The following is a 20339-nucleotide window of genomic DNA, read 5'->3' on the forward strand; positions in this document are numbered from 1 at the left end:
CATAGCATACAGCTCTCAAAGGGTCACTACCTCCAATATACACTATAGAATATAACAGAATAAATAAATAAATACAGACAAATACAGAATTCTGCATATACCCACATATATATCACAGAGAAACAACACAGTCTAGTTCAGATGTATATCTGTAGATGGCAAGAGAAACAAATCTTGCGAGTTTACCAGACGGATGTTACAGGGAACAAAGCTGTTACAGAGGCTGGTAGTCCTGATAGAAATATTTTGAAACCTCCTCCCAGAGGGGAGCAACAAAAACAGACCATGAATTGGGTTTGTGTGTGGGGGGGTGTCTCTAACGATGCTTTGAGCTCTAAGCACATAGCACTTATAAGTAGCATCCCATATACCAGAAAGTGAGTTTCCTATGATCTTCTCAGCTGTCCTTACCACTCTCTGTATGGACTTTCTATCTGACATGCTGCCACCACCAAACCAAACAGTGATGCAGTTTGTTAAAAAGCTCTCAATTGTGCCTCTGTAAAGAGTGGCTAGAACAGAAGGAGAAAGATGTACTCTCCTCATCCGACCCAGGAACGGCAGACGCTGGTTTGCATGCTTCACTAAGGATGACCTGTGGAGAGACCAATTCAGATTGTCTCTGTGTCTGAGAAAGGACTCATTTGGAGCAAACTGACACAAAGTCTATCCTTTGCTGCAGTTCACATGGCATGCCAAGTCAAAAGCAAACACATTGAACTATGCTTTAGCACAGCGTTTTTCTAAACTTGGCAACTTTAAGAGGTATGGAATTTAATTCCCAGAATTCCCCAACCAGCTTTAGCATAATGTGAAGTTCCTTCTAGCATTTCCTTTTTCCTTATTTAGAAATTCTTGATAGGGTGCATCTTGTAATCATAGCAATGCAATGGCAGTGCAAGAAATAGCTAGGGTCAATATTCACACTGGAGATGTTCTTCCTCCTAGTAAGTTATTGGTAGCTAACATTGCTGGCTTACTATTATCAATACAATGGCCATATCACCTTAAACAAAGAAAAGAGGGGAAAGCAGCTAGTCCTCATTTAGCAAACTGCCATATTTAATGACTGTTCATACTAACGTCTGTTATGAAAAAGTAACTTTGTGACCAATCCTTACGCTTCCACATTTCTACAAGTACCACCATCTTCACAATCCACTCCTCTTGTTGTGGGTATTTTAGTATTTTTTTCCATCTTTGTGCATAAAATAGTCTTGCTGCAGTTATTATATACAAAATCATTTTTCCTTCAGTCTTATCCAAAAAGTTCTGTATTCATCTGAATATTGATCTTCAAAACTTTGTCATTGTTTGTATTTGAATCTGATTTTCATTTGGCTTTTTGCAAGTCTACTATGCATAATAAAGTGCCTCTTCATATTTTTCACATTTCCAGCATTGATTAGAAGTAATTTTATACATGTTTGATCGTTTCTCTGGAGTCTTATACTGATGATGCATCATTTTATAAACGTTCTCTTTTAAGTTGGAACACAATGTGAATTTCTGTCCTTTTTTCTACATTCTCTCCAGTTGGTCCATCTGTATGTTATAACCAAAATTCTTTGCCTATTTTATCATGCACTCTTTAACATGTTCCTCTTCTGTTTCAAATCTCAATAAAAGTGTATATATTTTAGCAATAACATGTTCATCATTTGTACATAATCCAGTTTCAAACTTTTTTCCCTTCCCTTTGGCTCTCCCCCAAAGTCTTGCGTCTGTCTTTTTTTTCAAATGTGGGTTTTGATTATTGGGCAAAATCTAAAATGGTTGTGCCCAACATTTCTGTTGCTAAGCAAGACAGTTGTTAAGTGAATTTTGCCCCTTTATGACTTTTCTTGCCACATTTGTTAAGTGAATCACTGCAGTTGTTAAGTTAGTCACATGGTTGTTAAGTGAACCTGGCTTCTCCATTGCCAGAAGGTCGCAAAAGGGGATCATGTGACCAAAGACACTGCAACCATCATAAAGGTGAACCAGTTGCCAAGCATCCGAATTTTGATTATGTGATTGTGGGGAAGCTGCAATGCTCATAAGTGTGCCAAACAGTCATTATAAGTCACTTTTTTCAGTGACATCAAACGGTCGCTAAATGAACTGCTGTAAGTCGAGGACTATCTCTAATAGCAATCCTCACAAGTTAGTGAGCAGTTTGATAAGAGGTGGTATTCTCCCGGTTTGAACTGGTTCGCCCAAACTGGTAACTGAAATTGCAGGTGGCCCTGCCCCCGCGCTCCTCTATGGCATCCCATTTAGGCCAACTTTTTTCGCCAACAGCGTATGCGCGGACACGCTCATGCTCGGATTTGCGAACTGGTAGGGAAGGTAAGTGAATGCCACCCCTGAGTTTGATATATGAAACAAATGACCCCCCACACCCTTTTTTAATTTTAAAATTCTTAATGATTTTATTGATCATCCCCTTTCCCATTCTGAGTCCATGACCTTTGAGTTTTTATTGAAATTCCAGTCGTCCCTTAGAGAGAAACAAGATATTTCTGCAACAAAACACCAGGGAGTAACTCTGGAGGGAATAGAAGACAGACCCAGGCCTTAGCAAAATGCGCCTACCATTTTTTTCTGTTCTCAAATATTGCTCTCGGTTGGGTATTGTACAGAGAACTTTTATCTTTAGGTAAACAAGAAGATAATTTAATGCAGTAGTTTGTGCTGATAACATGCTTTTAAAACACCCTGCTATTAAATTTACAGAGCGAAGGATCCATCTATTCCTGGATTCCTAAATGCCAGGGTCATGATCATTTATTTATATAAAGTACTTTCATCTGCATCTAGATCTGAAAAAACTCCCTGGGCGGCATACTTAAAATCACTAGCAAATAAGACGTACAGACCTGATGGAACCTGGATCAGATTTTTGAATACAGTTAGTCCTTGACTTACAACTTTGGTGACAGTTCGAAGTTACAACAGCATTAAAAAAAAGTGACCTATGACCGTTTTTCACACTTATGAGCATTGCAGTATCCCCATTGTCACATGATCAGAATTTGGACACTTGGCCATTGACTCATATTTTTGATGGTTGCAGTGTTCCAGAGTCATACGATCCCCGTCTTGTGACTTCTTCTGACAAGCAAAGTCAATACAATACAATAGTAGAGTTGGAAGGGACCTTGGAGGTCTTCTAGTCCAACCCCCTGCCTAGGCAGGAAACCCTATACCGTTTCAGACAGTGGGGAAGCCAGATTCATTTAACAACTGTAGTAACTAACTTAGCAACTGCAGGGATTCCCTTAACAACTGTGGGGGCAGCTGCTGTGTCAAAGAAGGCACACTTCCTAAGTCCCATCAGATAATGTTATTTAATGGAGAGAACCTAGAGCTAGGGAGTAGAGTAGAGTAGAGTAGAGTAGAGTGCAGTGCAGTGCAGTGCAGTTGTAAAGGATCTTCTAGTCCGGGTGTCTCCAAACTTGGTAAGACTTGTGGACTCCAACTCACAAAATTCCCCATTTCACAAATCTTAATGTTACTAAGTTTGGGTACTCCTATTCTACTTCAACCCCCCTGCTCAAGCAGGAGGTTCTATACCATTCCAGATAAATGACTGTCCAATCTCTTCTTAAAAACCTCCAGTGGTGGAGTACCTGTAACTTCTGAAGGCAAGCAGAGGTATTGAAGGTTTTACATGATCCAGGTGAGATATGTTTATATCTGTAGAAGCCAGACCAAGGATGAGTATATTTGCAATTCTGAGAGCCCGCTATGGACACTCTTACAAATCGCTGCAACAGATTGTGAATACAGGTAGCCCTCGGTTTACAATTAGTCACAACTATTCAAAGTGCTGACAGAACTCCCTGGGGGTACTTACCCCCTGGTTCTGAAGTTACGACACCCCTCCATGGTCATGTGACCTCATTTCAGGCATTTGGCAACTGGCCTGCACTTATGGCTGTTTGCAGCATCCTGGGGTCACATGACTGCATTTTACATTGTTTTTGCTAAAAACCTGAATTTACTTTAGATTTTCAGTCAGACTGACCCCAAACAAACAATAGTTCACTTAACAAGCATTTTGTTTGCTTACTGACCACTGCAAAAAAAAAGTCATAAAATTAGATCAGTCATGTGATGGTCTTGCTTTACAATTGTCATGAGTGACAACAGAAATGGGCAGGCTCCCTTATGGTCATAAGTGAAGAACTACTTATATGTTTAGACAAAAATAATTCAACGTAGCAGATTTAACCGATTAACAGAGTTGGAAGGGACCTTATACAGTTCCTCTAGTCCAACTCTCCAGCTCAAGCAGGGGACCCTACACCATTTCTGACAAATGGCAGTCCAATCTCTTCTTGAAAGTGTCATGTGGTGAAGCCCCCACAACTTCTGAAGGCAACTTCTGTTCCATTGGTTGGTTGTTCTCACTGTCAGAAAGTTCCTCCTTATTACAGAAGACCGCTAATAAGATTGCTCCCCACCATCCCTTCCAGTTTTCCAGAATGTTCTCTGCTTCCGTAATGTAGCCCCTAATTTTAATTCTCTAAGGATGCCAGTAGGGATTATTGGAGGCTTGGAAGTAGGCTTGAAATAAATGATCTGGAGACTGGCCCTGTGTTTCATATCCTGTCAGATTCCCCAAGAAGGTGTTGGCAGGCAACATAGTAATCTTGGAGATGTGGACTTTTTTTTGTGGTGGTGCTAAATAATGGGAAAAGCCTTCTCAAGTTGCCCCAAATCCTCCTCACTCTTGTTTTAGATGTTTGGCAAAGAAAGCCTGAAGAAATTTAGAACTAATTATTTTTTTTTATTTGCTCTATCTGCTTTTAAAAAATCTGGATTTCATTTTCTGGCTGCGTTGTTTCATTTGCTCTTCTCATTTTATTGTTCTGATTTTAAAACCTTAGGGCAGGGGTGTCCAAACTTGGGAACTTTAAGACTTGTGGACTTCAACTCCCAAAATTCCCCAGCCTGCCTTAGGGTGACAATCCAAAAAAGGGCTTTTGTAAAATTCTGTGTACTCACTGAAGTATATCCATTGTATGATCACTTATCTCTTTTGCAACCGCTGGTTTTAGCTGGATGCACTTGACTGACTTTGCACTCAGAAATTAAGCAGGGCTGGCCTGATGAGTATGTGAATGTGAAATTGTTAGGAAATTCCAAGGGTATCGTCTAGACTGGGAAGTCAAAAAAGCATTATGAAAGAAGACAGTGGCCAACCATTTGCTTGCTTTCACTGAGAAATTGCATGGGCAAGTCAAGAGGCATCTAATTCAACATAAAGAAGACCTGAAATCAAGAGACTGTGAGTCTCCCCTGGAGGAGGCAGAAGTGGTTAATTGTGTTATGGTAACTTCTAATTTTAATTCTCTTTTCCAGAAACTGTTTCCCTTTTGAAGAGAGGCCGCCTGTCAGGCCTGCAGCGGTTCCTTTAAGAATCCTGCCTGCCACACTCTCTCTTCTAGCTTCATCTTTAGTGTGCATATTCATTAAGGGGGGGAATAGCAAGGGGTAGAATGTGTTGTTTTCAAAATAAAAGGCTAAGCCACCATTCACTGTTAGGATGTCCTTGTTGTTGTTGAACCACAGGTCTGTCCGGAGTGCCGCTTTCAGCTCGGTCGTCAGCTTATCTTGGCTTTGAGTGGTGACTTGAGCTGCCTTTTGGTGAGAGGGAGATATGATGGGGTGGATAACTTCTTCCATCTTCACTGAAATTTCGTACTGCCCAGGGTTGGGTCAGAACTGGGAGTCAGTACCCCTATAAAAGTAATTTTAAGGGAGAATTGGGATAATGTCAGCATTCCAAGTAGCAGCATTCTGCCGCGGGCATGAAAAACCTACTGGGTGACTTTGGGCCAACCAATGTCTTTCAGCCCAACTCACATCACAGGTTTGTTGCTGTGGAGAAAACAGGAGATAGAATTACTCGGTATGTTCACCACACTGAGTTATTAAAAAAAAACAATAAAAGGTGGGATATAAATAATAAATAAATAAAAATAAATAAATAAATGATACCTGGAATGTTGAAATACTTTTCTCCCACAATTTCTATGACAGGCAGGTTGCTTACTTCATTCTAGCTGCTATGTCGGAGTGCCAAACTCGATTTCAATTAGGGCCGCATCAGGGTTGTGTTTGACCTCGGGGCAGGGGTGGCCGTGGCCGGGGTGGGTGTGGCCAGGTTGATGTCACTTGTGTTGGGGCGCCTGTGGTGGCGCAAGCTTTCTGCCAGTGAAAACAGGCTCCCCAGCTCCGTTTTTGGCTGGTAGGGCCTCCTGCAACCCTCTTGCCAGCGAAAATGGAGCTGGGGGGGGGCCCCCGCATACAACTATTCCGAGCTTTGTTTTCACTGGAAGAAGCACCATAGGGTGGTCCTTCGCTGTTTCCAGGGCAGCCCCTTGAGCCAGATCTAAGCACCCCATGGACTGGTTTTGGCCCTAGGCCTTGTGCTATGTAAAAAATCATGACAGGTGATTCTTAACCTCTCACTGCTTGCTCTGAGTTACGATTGACCTCCTCAAGGCTACTTATGACCCAATTCAAATTATGACAATGTATGCCCCCCCCCAGTCACTTGATCACAATTTTTTTCACCCAGCCAGGATTTACATTTGCAGCATCCCACAGCCACGTGACCTTTATTTATTTATTTATTTATTTTGCTGGAGACCAGCATTTATTTCCAGCTTTTAGCAAAAAAAAAAAAAAACCCCACCCATTGTGGACAATGGATTATCTTAAGGACTGTGCCGCTTGTTTAATGATCACTGCACAAATGGCCATACGATTGGGCTCAGTCATATGATCTGCTTAAGACGGGCAGATTGCGACCATAATTCTGGGCTCAAATATGTTTGTAAGTTGAGGACAACTTACGGGAAGTCTTCCTGCAATAGCGCCAAAAGAACAATGTTTTTGAATATTTTTCTCAACAGTCAAAAACCTATTTTGACCAATTTTTTTTTGAAATTTCATATTTTGTGCAGTCGGCTTCACCAGCCCAGGTTGGGAACCCTCCAGATCTGTGAATTCCCAGAATTCTCACAAGTGACCATGCTGTTCATGGGAAATTGGGGAGCCCATATGTCCATATAGCAATAGCACTCAGACTTATATACCACTTTACAGTCCTCTCTAAGTGGTTTACAGAATTAGCATATTGACCCCAACAATTTGGGTCCTCATTTTACTCAGAAGGAAGGATGGAAGGATGGAAGGCTGAGTCAACCTTGAGCCTGGTGAGTTTTGAACTGCCAAATTGCAGGCAGCCGGCAGTCAGCAGAAGTAGCCTGCAGTACTGCACTCTAACCACTGTGCCACTGTGGCTCATATCTACTATAGAAGGTGCCAAGATTAGGCAAAACTATTCTACAGCCATTCATGAGGTGCCAACGTATTGCAGTAGTTATTACGACATTTATGATATCTCTCCAATATACCAAACCATTGCTATGCAGAAAGCGGTGTGTTCCTAGGGCTGGGGGAAGAAAAGCTGGGCATTTCAATGACTATAAGATAAGAAAGAATCACTCTACTGAGTTAACCTATGGTGTAAGAGGTCATTGAGAAATTAAACTTGATCTGCTCAGCACAGGTGGAACTCTATATTTTTAAGACAGTTGCTGAACCTTTTTCAGGCTCACATGGTTTCGAAAAGACAAGCAGCTATGACTGGTGGGTTTCAAAAAATTTCGCTATCAGTTTGGTAGGTGTGGCTAAGGGGGTCATGTGACTGAGTGGGCATGGCCAACGTGATGTCACTCACACCCATGCCCACTCAGTCACATGACTCACAACTAAGCCACGCCCACAGGAAAAGGTAGGAAATTTTTTAGGATTTCTCCATATCTATCCCTGCACTCCCTTTGCCAGTCACACCTGTTTCCCCTCCTTTAGCGGCCCTGGCTTCCAGAACATGGCTGTTGCTGCTGCAGATTTTTCGCTGACCGGAGGACTTTTCTGCGGCCAGCCTCCTCCTTTTTGAGAGCCGGTATGCAAAGCATCGGGGCGAGCAACCGGGCGGGCAGGGTGAGCAACCTGCAACAGGGGGATCGGTTCAGGGGCATGGCCAGCTGGCCATCGCTACTGGTTCACCGAACTGGGCAAAATTTCTACTACCGGTTCGGGCAAACCGGTGAGAACCAGCTGAATACCACCTCTGAGCTATGAGCACTAGAGAGTTAAAGCATGAATCAGTACATTTTTCTCCACATGGAGAAACATTGCTATATCTATTGGTATATTCTGGGTTTGTGCCAACTGCATTTTTAACGATGTCTTGCACTGGGCCATCTATATGTAATGCTGGTGGTCGGACATTTGTAAAGTCTGGAATTTAAGACGGTGGTATTTTATTGCCTTTTGGTGAAAAGCTTTGGAATCTCATAAGAACAGTTAAGATATTCGTTTACAGAAAGGATAACAAATACTTTTGTTGCTTTTAATGCATATGGATAGGCTAGCTTGTATGTAGGGTGTACGCTTGCATTTTGTCAAATAAGATAATACATTGGTATGCGAATGCTGTGCAGATCTGCTCTCTTTGAATCCTTTTCGCTTAGCGTGCAGAATCCTATAGTACTTGTTATACTCCCCAAAATATATGTGTGGAAATAACATCTGCCAAAATAAAGAACCTTAATATATTTAGTACTATTGGGGAAGTCCATCTCCAGTAGTTAAAGCGAAGAAAAAGCCTGGAAGAAATATTGGGTGGGTATTCCTATATTAGAGACGTGGTGGCTCAGTGGCTGAGCTTGACGATCAGAAAGGTCGGCAATTCAGCGACTCAAATCCCTAGCGCTGTGTAACTGAGTGAGCTCCCGTTACTTGTCCCAGCTTCTGCCAAACTAGCAGTTCGAAAGCATGTAAAAATGCAAGTAGAAAAATAGGGACCACCTTTGGTGGGAAGTGTTCTGTGCGCCTTTGGCATTTAGTCATGCCAGCCACATGATCACGGAGACATCTTCAGACAGCGCTGGCTCTTCGGCTTTGAAACGGAAATGAGAACCACCCCTTAGAGTTGGGAATGAGTAGCACATATGTGCGAGGAGAACCTTTACCATTACCTATTCCTACACTCCTTGTTTTCAGAATAATTGAAATTACAGGTAGTTCTTGACTTACAACAGTTCATTTAGTAACCATTCAAAGTTACAACAGCACTGAAAAAAGTGACATGACCATTTTTCATACTTATGACTGGTGCAGCATCCCCACTGTCACGTGATCAAAATTGACTCATGGTTGTAGTGTACTGGGATCATGTGATCATCTTTTGCGACCTTCTAACAAGCAAAGTTAATGGGTAAACCAGATCCACTTAACAACCATGTTACTAACTTAACAACCGCAGTGATTCACTTAGCAACTGTGGCAAGAATGGTTTTAAAATGGGGCAAAAGTCAGTTAACAAATGTCTTGCTTAGCAACAGAAATTTTGGGCTTAATTATGGCCGTAGGTTGAGAACTACCAATACTTGTTACACTTCCAAATACAGACTTGGAAATAATAGCTTCCAAAATGAAGAATCCTAATATGTTTAGTAAGGGACACGGTGGCTCAGTGGCTAAGATGCTGAGCTTGTCGATCAGAAAGGTCAGCAGTTTGGCGGTGCGAATCCCTAGCGCCGTGTAACGGAGTGAGCTCCTGTTACTTGTCCCAGCTTCTGCCAACCTAGCAGTTTGAAAGCATGTAAAAATGAAAGTAGAAAAATAGGAACCACCTTTGGTGGGAAGGTAACAGCGTTCCATGCGCCTTCGACCAGCCACATGATCACGGAGACGTCTTTGGACAGCGCTGGCTCTTCAGCTTTGAAATGGAGATGAGCACTGTCCCCTAGAGTCAGGAATTACTAGCACATATGTACGAGGGGAACCTTTACCTTAATATATTTAGTACTATTGGGGAAATTCATGTCCAGTAGCTGGAATGTTAAGAGTACAGGAAAATTGGGTGGGTATTTTTATACTCCTTTTTTGCTTTCATAATGATTGATACCGTATTACCTCCTTATATTTTTGTTTTAAAATGGCATGTTAAAATGTTTAAGAAGTGTGCTAATATTTTATTAGTGTTTAATTCCCAATTTTATTTCCAAAAACTGTGGAATAGGAGGTTTATATAAGAATAATCACGCAGTCAAATCTTTACAAGTCCCGCATGCAGAGGACAAGTTAAATAATACAGTTCTCAGGGGCAACAAAATACAACTCTTTCTCCAAAGAAACATAGCATTCATTTTCACAAGAGGAGGGTTTGGTTTCTTAGCTCATGGCCTTGCTTGCTTTTGTTAACTTTTGATATAGAACAGTCTTTCCCAACCACAGTAACTTCCAGATGTGTGGCTTTTAGCCCCCAGAATTCTCCGCAACGCCCAAACTGGCTAGGGAATTCTGGGAGTTGAAGTTACACATCTGGAAGTTCTCCTGGTTGGGAAACACATATGTAGTGGTAGGTCAAGATGTTCCTGTCTTACACTGAATCTCAAGGCACTGAGAAATGGGATAGGCCTTGGCAGTAGCATCCATTTATTTAGAACTGTAAAGCAGTGTTTCTCAACCTTAGCAACTCGAGGACGCATGGAATTCTGGGAATTATAGTCCATTTATCTTCAAGTTACTACGGTTGAGAAGCCGTGCCTGCTGGCTGGGGGATTCTGGAAGCTGAAATCCACGCATCTTAAAGCTGCTAGGATTGAGAATTATTGCTATAAGGGTACTTTAAAAAATAAGGACAGTATTGCATAGATTTTATTTAGTCCCGTTGTTTTCAAGAAAAATACAGTGATACCTTGGTACTCATCCTTAATTGGTTCCCGGAGGTGCGATGGGTACCAAAAACAATGAGTACCAAACAATTTTTTTCCTGTAATGAACAATGTAATGAATCACAAGGCAGCTGATACCGATATGTTCTAGTGTGCAGGGGTGGGATTCAGGTGGTTCAGACCTGTTCGGGCGAACTGGTTGTTATGATTTTGAGCACTTTGGAGAACCGGTTAGGATGACAACTGGATAGCCCCGCCCACCCTACCCTATATATTATCTTCCCTTCACCACACAGTCCAGACCAACCTTAATCTCCGTGCCTCAGCTGCTCTGCTCACCAAAGGCAAGAAGGCCACCCGCTTGGCTTTTGCCTCAAATCAGGGGTCAGAGACATGCCATTCCCTGGCTCTGGCCTTGCCCTGGAGCCACCGACCACTTGCCACCCACCTTGGCCGGGTCGGGGAATGTGCCATTACCCAGCTCCAACCTTGCCCCGGGCCTCCACCCACATGCCGCTGCCCCCCTCTGGCCTCAAACTACTGGACGGTTCTTCTTACCTAAAGCACTGCAGTGGAGATCTTGCAGACGTCCCTTGCCGAGGCTCGGTTACTCGCGGAGACGCTCCATGTGGTCTCCAGGTCAGCAGCTGCTTCTCTCCACTGCTGGGAGGGAGAGCATCTCTTGTGCAATTTAGCACCTGTGAGCCGCCGCTTTCCTCTAAGTCCCATCTGGAAAATGCATTGCCAGGTAACCAGCATTCAACATGGCTGCTGCTTCTCTGGGCTGCATGCTTTCCGGATGGGACTTAGAGGAAAGCGACAGCTCACAGCTGCTAATTGCACCAGAGACGCTGTTTCTTCCAGCAAGAGCAGCTGCTGCTCCGGAATGCAGAGATTGAGTGGAGCAGGCCCCGAAAGGCTGCTCGGTCGACCCTCACTGCGTGGCCGAAGGCACGCATGCGTGGAAGTCATGTGCTAGTGGTGGGTTCCGGGTGGTATGGCCCGGTATGGGCATATCGGTGGTAGCTGGGAGCAGCGGCCATCATACCGGAATGGTGGCTTGTTTGGCCCATCCGCCCGCCCACGTCCTTTACCGCTTTTTGATGCAAATGGGCCAATGGTGCATGCGCACGCAGCGCACATGCCCAATGAGGACGCCGGGCCCTGTCGCAGCGTACCGGTTGCGACGGGATCCTGAACCCACTAGTGCCGTGCGCGCACACCTGCATAGAAGCCGTGCACGCCAGAGGTGGGTTCCTACCTGTTTGAACTGGTTCGGCCAAGTAAGTAGTAACCTCTGAACTGGTTCTGTCGCCATCTTGCTTTTTGCTTCTGCGCATGCGCAAAAGCAATTTTTCACTACTGTGCATGCGCGTGTAGCATGTGCCCAAGCGCATCCCGGAGCGAACCGGCAGTAACAGAAGCCGGAATCCACCCCTGGTGTACACAAACATGCACGAGCACTCACATTTTTAGGCGAACTGGTTATTAAGTGGGTTGAATCTCACCACTGAGCTGGTACATTGAATTCCAAAACAAACAATGAGTACTGGGACAAAACGTCAAAATATGTTAAATATTAAAATTGATGAATTTCAAAACAGTTGTGTACCAAGGGACCAATGTAAGAGGATTTTCCCCTTACTCCTGCAATTTTACATTTTTATTTAGTAACGTGTGAGTCTATCCGAATGTTTTCTAGAGACTATAATTTCTAATGGTTTAAAAAGGAAAATATTGGCATCCTTTTTTATGTTTTGTTAATGGTTTTTCTCTCTTTAGACATCATTTAAACAGTTACCTTAGGTGTAACTTTTGAGGAAACTTTTCGTGTCCCATCATAAATTTTCCTCATTCACTTTATATAAAGCAGAAGAAACACCCTACCTGTCCCCACGAGAAAAAGAACTGGGCCTATCATTTTTTAGCATTTAACTATGATACAACCTTTTTCTACATTTAGCTGTGTTTGGAATGGTGAAATTATTGCTTCCGTTCTTCATTTTTGCTTGTTCTTTTTTAAGGTGATATTTAATAGATTAATAATTTTCTTTCACCATTATCTATTCTTAGATGTCTCTGTGAAGCATGGAATAATACATTTTTAAATTTCCTTTCGTATTTTAAAAAAAACTTTAATGTCACGGCAGTCAGTCCATTTAGGGTAAATTTAGAATCTAACTATTAGTGCTATATATATATTTTTAAAAAGGTGTTTCCAACTAGAGAAGGTTGAAGTGAACTGGGCATTTTTGCCTTGGATGTTGCAGATTGTTTTTTTTCCTGCAAAAGTCCTCATTCACGTGAAATATTTTTTTTTTAAAAAAAATCTCTTCCTTTGTCATAAAATTACAGCCCCATGAGGTCAAAGCCATGAGTCATTCCCATAAAGATGAGAGGATACATCCAAGGGACCGAGAAAGAAGCTTTTAATTATCTTGCTTGTTTTATTGCTAGGAAATCCTTAATCCCGGGATGCACAATTTTAACTGCATTGGGTAATGTAAACACAGCTAGGTTCTCCCTCCTCAGAGTCAAATCTTTGTAAAGTTTAATCCTCCTTTAGTACATTTTCTACTTCATCTTCCTATCTCGGCGTTTCCTGGCAAGGAAAACATGGCCAGCTTGTCAGCCTCACATCTGAGCCAGCGATATTGAAGGCTTCCGGTAATGCCATGCATTTACTAAATGTAGCTCAGGGATGGCCGACATTACATTTATCTGGATATATGTTTTAAGTTGACAAGAGCATAAGAAAGGTTAGCAGAGAAAGGTTAGCAGATCAACCACCAGCTACAGGTAACCCTCAATTTCTGTTGCTGGGTAAGGCAGATGTTAAATGAGTTAAGCCCAATTTTACAACATTGTTGCCATAGTTGTTAAGCAAATCATGGCAGCTTTTTCAGGGAATCAATACAATACAATAGCAGAGTTGGAAGGGACCTTGGAGGTCTTCTAGTCCAACCCCCTGCCTAGGCAGGAAACCCTATACCGTCCCAGACAAATGGCTATCCAACATCTTCTTAAAGACTTCTAGTGTTGGGGCATTCACAACTTCTGGAGGCAAGTTGTTTCACTGATTAATTGTTCTAGCTGTCAGGAAATTTCTCCTCAGTTCTAAGTTGCTTCTCTCCTTGATTAGTTTCCACCCATTGTTCTTGTTCTACCCTCAGGTGCCTTGGATAATAGTTTGACTCCCTTTTCTTTGTGGCAGCCCCTGAGATATTGGAACACTGCTATCATGTGTCCCCTAGTCCGTCTTTTCATTAAACTAGAAATACCCAGTTCCTGCAACCGTTCTTCATATGTTTTAGTCTCCAGTCCCCTAATCATCTTTGTTGCTCTTCTCTGCACTCTTTCTAGAGTCTCCACATCTTTTCTACTTCGTGGTGACCAAAACTGAATGCAGTATTCCAAGTGTGGCCTTACCAAGGCATTATAAAGTGGTATTAACACTTCACGTGATCTTGATTCTATCCCTCTGTTGATACAGCCTAGAACTGTGTTGGCTTTTTTGGCAGCTGCTGCACACTGCTGGCTCATATTTAAATGGTTGTCCACTAGGACTCCAAGATCCCTTTCACAGTTACTACTACTGAGCAAGGAATCACCTATACTGTACCTGTGCATTTCTTTTTTGTTGCCTAAATGTAGAACCTTACTCTTTTCAGCATTGAATTTCATTTTATTAGATAGTGCCCAATGTTCAAGTTTGTCAAGATCCTTCTGTATCTTTAATCATGCAGTCATTAAGTGAATTCAGCTTCCTGTGTTGACCTTACTTGTTGGAGCCAGCTGGAAAGGCTGCAGATGACGATTACATCATCCTGGGGATGCTACAACAGTTGTAAATGTGAGGGCTGGTCATGACCCACGTTTTTCAGTGCTATTGTAGCTTTGAATGGTTGCTAAATGAACAGTTATAAGTTGAGGTCCCAAAGGTGCTTTTCCTAAAGGTAACCGGACTCTTTTGGTCCCATCCCCCCCCCCCCGAAAACGTTTTACAAGTTCTGCAGAAGTTTCTTGGATGAGAAGCAAAACATTTTCAAGGGGGAAAAAAATCAAGAAAGTCTAGTTGCCTTTTGGAAAAGCACCCTTGGGATAACCATGACCTGTATGATTGAGAATCTCCCCTATTGAATATCTGCATGAAGCTGCTGGCTGAGGTCATTCAAACTTTGGGGTTATATCTCTATCCCAGACTGCCTGAGTAGTACTATTGAAGTTCAGAGCGTGGAGCCTGTGGGGGCCAGGTAGAATATAACCAGCTCATCCCGAGCAAGACTTAATGGCTCTGGGTTTTTGGACCTTCTGGTTTCAGGCACCTTTCGTCTTTGGTTGGGCTGCCACTGTCCCAGGCTTACGTGATGCTCAATCTGGGAGTCCAGGAGGTTCTTTACAGAGCGCAGGGATTTGGGCCAGTTCACTCATTCCTGAACCAGAGAGCCCTGTTTACAATCATTCATGTGCTTGCGTCCTCCCGCTAGGACTGCTACAAGATGCTTCACATGGAACTGTCCTTGAGGAATATTCTAAAGTTTGAACTGATGCAAAATGCGGTGACTTGGGCATACTGGTGCCGAAGTGCGTTTCTGTGTGCAACCTTTAAAAGTCTTTTGTAGTTTAGGATTCAGTCATTTATGGGGCCGTTTCTCTCTATCCTATCCAATCTGGCAGGAAGGGCATGCTCTGGGAAACATCCAATAGGGCAGGGGTATCAAACTTGATTTCATTGAGGGCCAGATCAACATTGTGGTTGTCCTCCCGGGGCTTGGGTGGGTGTGGCCAGGTTGGGTGTTGCCAGCTTGATGTCACTTGCGTTGGGGCCCAAGCTCTCTGCCAGCGAAAACAGGCTCCTGAGCTCCATTTTCAGCTGGGATGGCCTCCTGCAATCCTCTGCCAGCGAAAACGGAGCTTGGGAGGTCAGCTGACTGGGCATGGCCAGCTTGACATTGCTTGTGTGAGAGGCTCCTGTGGGGACTGGGTGAGGTTGGGGAGGGAATTAGGGGTCTCCGGTAGGTGAGACGGCATCTAAGGCTGGCTGCGGTCCAGCCCAGATGGACACCATCAGGTTGCAGATCAATGCCTGGTCGGCCTGGGCCAGTCCTTTGCTGTTTCTTGGGCAGTCCTGCGGGCCAGATCTAGCCACCTTGTGGGCCACATCTGGCCCGCGGGCCTTGAGTTTGACATCCCTGCAATAGGGAATGTTGGCTGGCACGGCCCCGAAGTCAGCCTTTTCTGACTTCAATAGCCCCTTGGACTGTTATCACTATCACCTCCCCAAGATTATATTGTCCCCACTCCTGATGGTCTTTAGTAAGGACTCGTAAACCTGACTTTGTGCTCAAGCTTGGGACCCTGGGCATGCATTCAGTCTTAGTCTGGTAATTTGTACTTGTTGGCTTGTCTTTGGAATTTGGAGTGAACTACAGCTAAAACAAGTAATTAAACGTGAATAACAGAATTTGCCTTGTGTTCTATTCCACAGTCATTGGTGCCACTACACGGTCACCCGGACGGTTTCCTGTCAAGTGCAGAATGGCTCGGAGACAGTAATCCAAAGGGTTTATCAGAGCTGCCGGTGGCCGGGACCTTGTGCCAACTTAGTGAGGTAATGGACTATGTTTTAGACCTTTTTTTGATCCAGGCCACAGAGAAATAGCGGTGGATAAATACTCTACACTGTTGACGGAAGCCAAAGGTTGGCAAGAAGGCTTCAATCCATTTGAAGGATCTGCTGAAATCTGTACAATTGTTTGGAAACTGTATCGTTCTTTGACATCTTCTACACTTCCGTTTACAGAGACATCTGTAAACATGTGAATTGAGTTCTACCTGAAAAAGAGAGCAATTCTTGGGTTATTACCTGGTCAGTTTGAATTGCAGTAGTCCCCACCTTTTTGGGTTTGGCCAGTGCGGGGGGGGTCCTGTGTGAGCGGAGGCAGGTGCACAGGTCCATTTGCATGAGCGCCTACCCCTTACAGAGCTAGAGCTGTGGGTGAGCCTGAGTGCCTGCCACTCGTGCAAATGAAGCTGCCCGTTCGCCTGTGTTCACTCACTGCTTGGGGACCCCTGGTATATGTTATAACAGTGTTTCTCAACCTTGGCGACTTTTAGTCCTGTGGACTTCAACTCCCAGAATTCCCCAGCCAGCTGGCTGGGGGATTCTGGGAGTTGAAGTCCACAGGACTTAAAGTCGCCAAGGTTGAGAAACACTGTGTTATAATGTTGCTAGTTTTTTCTAATTCATTCCTAAAGGTATACTATAGTGAAAGTGATTACCTTCTGAAGGTGATCCAGGAGATCTGAAATGGGTGTTGTGTTGGTTCTTAAAAACCACAAAGTTCAGAAGTCTTTCATACTCCACAACTCTCAAAATATTATCTTTCTTTTTTACATTAAACATCAGTGCAGATGCTGCAGATGTAAAAGAGTCAATACATATATTTCAGAGCCACAGCAAAAGTATACATTGAGATCCTCCTTTGTTTGAGGAGAGAAGAGCAACAAGGATGATTAGGGGACTGGAGGCTAAAACATATAAAGAACTGTTGCTGGAATTGGGTATGTCTAGTTTAATGAAAAGAAGGACCAGGGGAGACATGATAGCAGCGTTCCAATATCTCAGGGGTTGCCACAAAGAAGAGGGTGTCCAACTATTCTCCAAGGCACCTGAGGGTAGAACAAGAAGCAATGGGTGGAAACTAATCAAGGAGAGAAGCAATCTAGAACAAAGGAGAGTGACAGTTGGAATAATTAATCAGTGGAACAACTTGCCTCCAGAAGTTGTGAATGCTCCAATACTAGAAGTTTTTAAGAAGAGATTGGATAACCATTTGTCTGAAGTGGTGTAGGTTTTCCTGCCTAGGCAGGTGGTTGGACTAGAAGAACTCCAAGGTCCCTTCCAAATCTGTTATTCTGTTATCTTATTTGACTGCCCCTTATTTTAGCAGGCTAGGAAGAGAGGCCACCTTGGACCAATCTGTAGGCAATTCCACTGGTTGGCCTGTCAGAAACAATTCCCACTGCATAATGATATTCAGGAATTGATCGTGAGCTCGATTGAGTGGCTGTACAACTTCTTGTGTGGTTGCTCCAGTCTTTGGAGTACCCTATAGCCGTATTTCAGTAGATGAAGGTAAGAAACCAGAATGGCAGAGTTTCTAGGAATGGTCTTTATAGTTGTAGGGCAGAATAACACAATTTGCCTATCAATAAACAGAGGGCTAGGCAGGGGTTGGACTAGAAGACCTCCAAGGTCCCTTCCAACTCTGTTATTCTATTCTATTCTATTCTATTCTATTCTATTCTATTCTATTCTACTCTACTCTACTCTACTCTATTCTATTCTATTCTATTCTATTCTATGCAATATTCCTCTCTTCCACTTCTTATTCCAAACATATTCAGGGCAGGGTTATTTTGAGGTTCTTTCACCACATTTGCCTCTTTTACTGGAATTATTTTTTGAATGTCTCCCTTCAATGGCTTGCTTCTCTCTTCTATGAAAGAAAGTCCACTTGAGTTCTGTTTTGTAGTTTGAGGTGGTACAACTAATGTGTTAGGCCACATCAAAAGGAAAAAAAAATAAAAGGTGTTGAGTTCTGACAAAACGTCCTTATTCTGACGAGTGGCCTTGCAAGTTTCATGGATTGGGACATGAAAATATCCAGGGCCAGAAAAAGTTGCTGTTCTTTTCCGATAAGTGAAAAAAACATTCATACTGACAGCTATATACCCTCCTGAGTATAAATAAAAAAATAGCGAAAAAGGAGATTAGGTTGCAAAGTTAATGCAGTTATACGGCTAAAGATTAAATACACACACACTGTGCTTTTATTTATTTTTAACTGTTTCCGGAGAGTTAGTTGTTTCATTCTCTTGCAGCAAAAAGAAAGAGACAAATCTACATGTTTAAAAAAATTGGCTAATGTTTTTTATTCTATGAAAAATTATAGAACATTATGCCACAAGTTTGTTGCATAATGAATGTACTGTATTTTTTGGAGTATAAGATGCACCCAAGTATAAGACGCACCTTAGTTTTTGGTTGAGGAAAATAGGGGGGGGGGGAATCTGCCTACCAGGTATTCAGCCGGCTAGTGCCCTTAGTCTGGTCAGCTTCAGCACATAGGTTTGCTGGTTTGAGCAGGTGCACACATGCTTTTTATCCCCTGATTGGGGATAAAAAAATAGCTGATCGTTGGAGAGAGAAGCAATGAGAAAAGCAGGGAAAGCCGAAGATCGCTTCACTCATTAGCGCCTCATTAGGGCTGAAAAAAAGCTTTGAAAAAGCTACATTCGGAGTATGAGACACACCCAAATTTTCAGCCTCTTTTGTGTGTGTGTGGGGAGTGCATCTTACACTCTGAAAAATATGGTAATTGTGACATTTTGTGGCCATGTACCATTGATAATGCAAGCTAGGCTTCTCACCTAGTGATGCACGGGCCTTTTGGTAATTTATCCTGAGCAGTGGAGCTCAAAAACAGCCCTGTGTGTGACTGTATATCATTTAATAGATTTCTAAAAAAAGGTAAAGTGCAGGGAAAATCCATTTGAGAGCATCAGCATAAGAAAACCATGAGGATGACCAGAAATACCCAGGAGGCTTCATTTAGACATTGAACTTGAAACAAGTACTGTAGTGCTTGACTTAACATCCATTCATTCAGTGAGTGTTTGAAATTACTATGGTGCTGAATGAAGGGATGTATAACCAGGGATGGGCTTCAAAAATTTCAGCAATGGGTTCTTTGCCTGGTTGCTAGGTGGGTGTGGCCATGGTGGGTGTGGCCTAGTCAGCCTCCTGCACCATGGGGGTGGGGGGCGTTTTCACCTTCCCCAGGCTCCAGAGATTTTCCTTGAGCTCTGGGAGGGCGAAAACTGCTTCTCCTGGGCTCCGGAGACCAGAAACGGGCCTCTTTTCCCCCCTCCCCAAGCCTCCGGCAGGCCCTGCACTTTGTTCGCATAGCGCTATCTACAGGCAATTGTTGGTATGCCTGCTCCATGTTCAATTTAGCGAAAAATTTTCCGGGGCCTAATGAATGAAGGAGGTGCTGTACAATGGGTACAGGGTAGGCGCTTTGTTGTAGCACTTTATTTATTGTGCACTTGTAGTCTGCGCAGATGCGGACACACCCATCAGATTTGACAGGTGTCACTATAGGGATCTCCCAGTGTGTGTGATCGACTGGCTCTAGGATTCCCTGGCTTATGAGCTTGTCAATTTCCCTGTCAATTTTGGGGCGGAGAGCAAAAGGTACTCTCCTGGGTTTTAGCCTTATTGTGGCTACGTTGGGGTCAAAACTAAAGGAAATTGGAGTCCCCACATACCCAGACCGGTGCCGAAGACATCCTCGAACTCCTTAAAGATGGCTTCAGTGCCGTCATCTTTCAAGGCATTGATATCGGTCACCTCTAGGCCCAGGGCTTGGAACCAATCTAGCCCTAGGAGGCTCTGCAGGTTGCCACTGACCACTGTCACTGGGAGGTTCCTGCTGAACTGCTTGAACTTCACCTGGAAGGTGCCTTGGCCCACGATGGGGACCCAGTTTCCCAGGTAATGGCGTAGGCGGATGTCAGAGGTGCGAA

The 20339-nt window shown here is 43.4% G+C and overlaps 1 protein-coding gene across 8 annotated transcripts in view; it reads left to right on the plus strand.

The window, feature by feature from the left end:
• The window catches only part of COL26A1 (collagen type XXVI alpha 1 chain), a 180804-nt gene that overhangs the window by 11793 nt on the left and 148672 nt on the right, over positions 1 to 20339 (plus strand). For all 8 annotated transcript variants that reach the window (XM_081942436.1, XM_081942438.1, XM_081942440.1 and 5 more), the window contains exon 2: positions 16234 to 16356. In XM_081942436.1, the coding sequence (XP_081798562.1) occupies positions 16234 to 16356 (123 nt within the window). The remainder of the gene's footprint in view (positions 1 to 16233; positions 16357 to 20339) is intronic.

The sequence above is a fragment of the Natrix helvetica genome, assembly GCF_964273705.1.
Source record: "Natrix helvetica genome assembly, chromosome: 2".
Lineage (NCBI taxonomy): Eukaryota > Metazoa > Chordata > Lepidosauria > Squamata > Natricidae > Natrix > Natrix helvetica.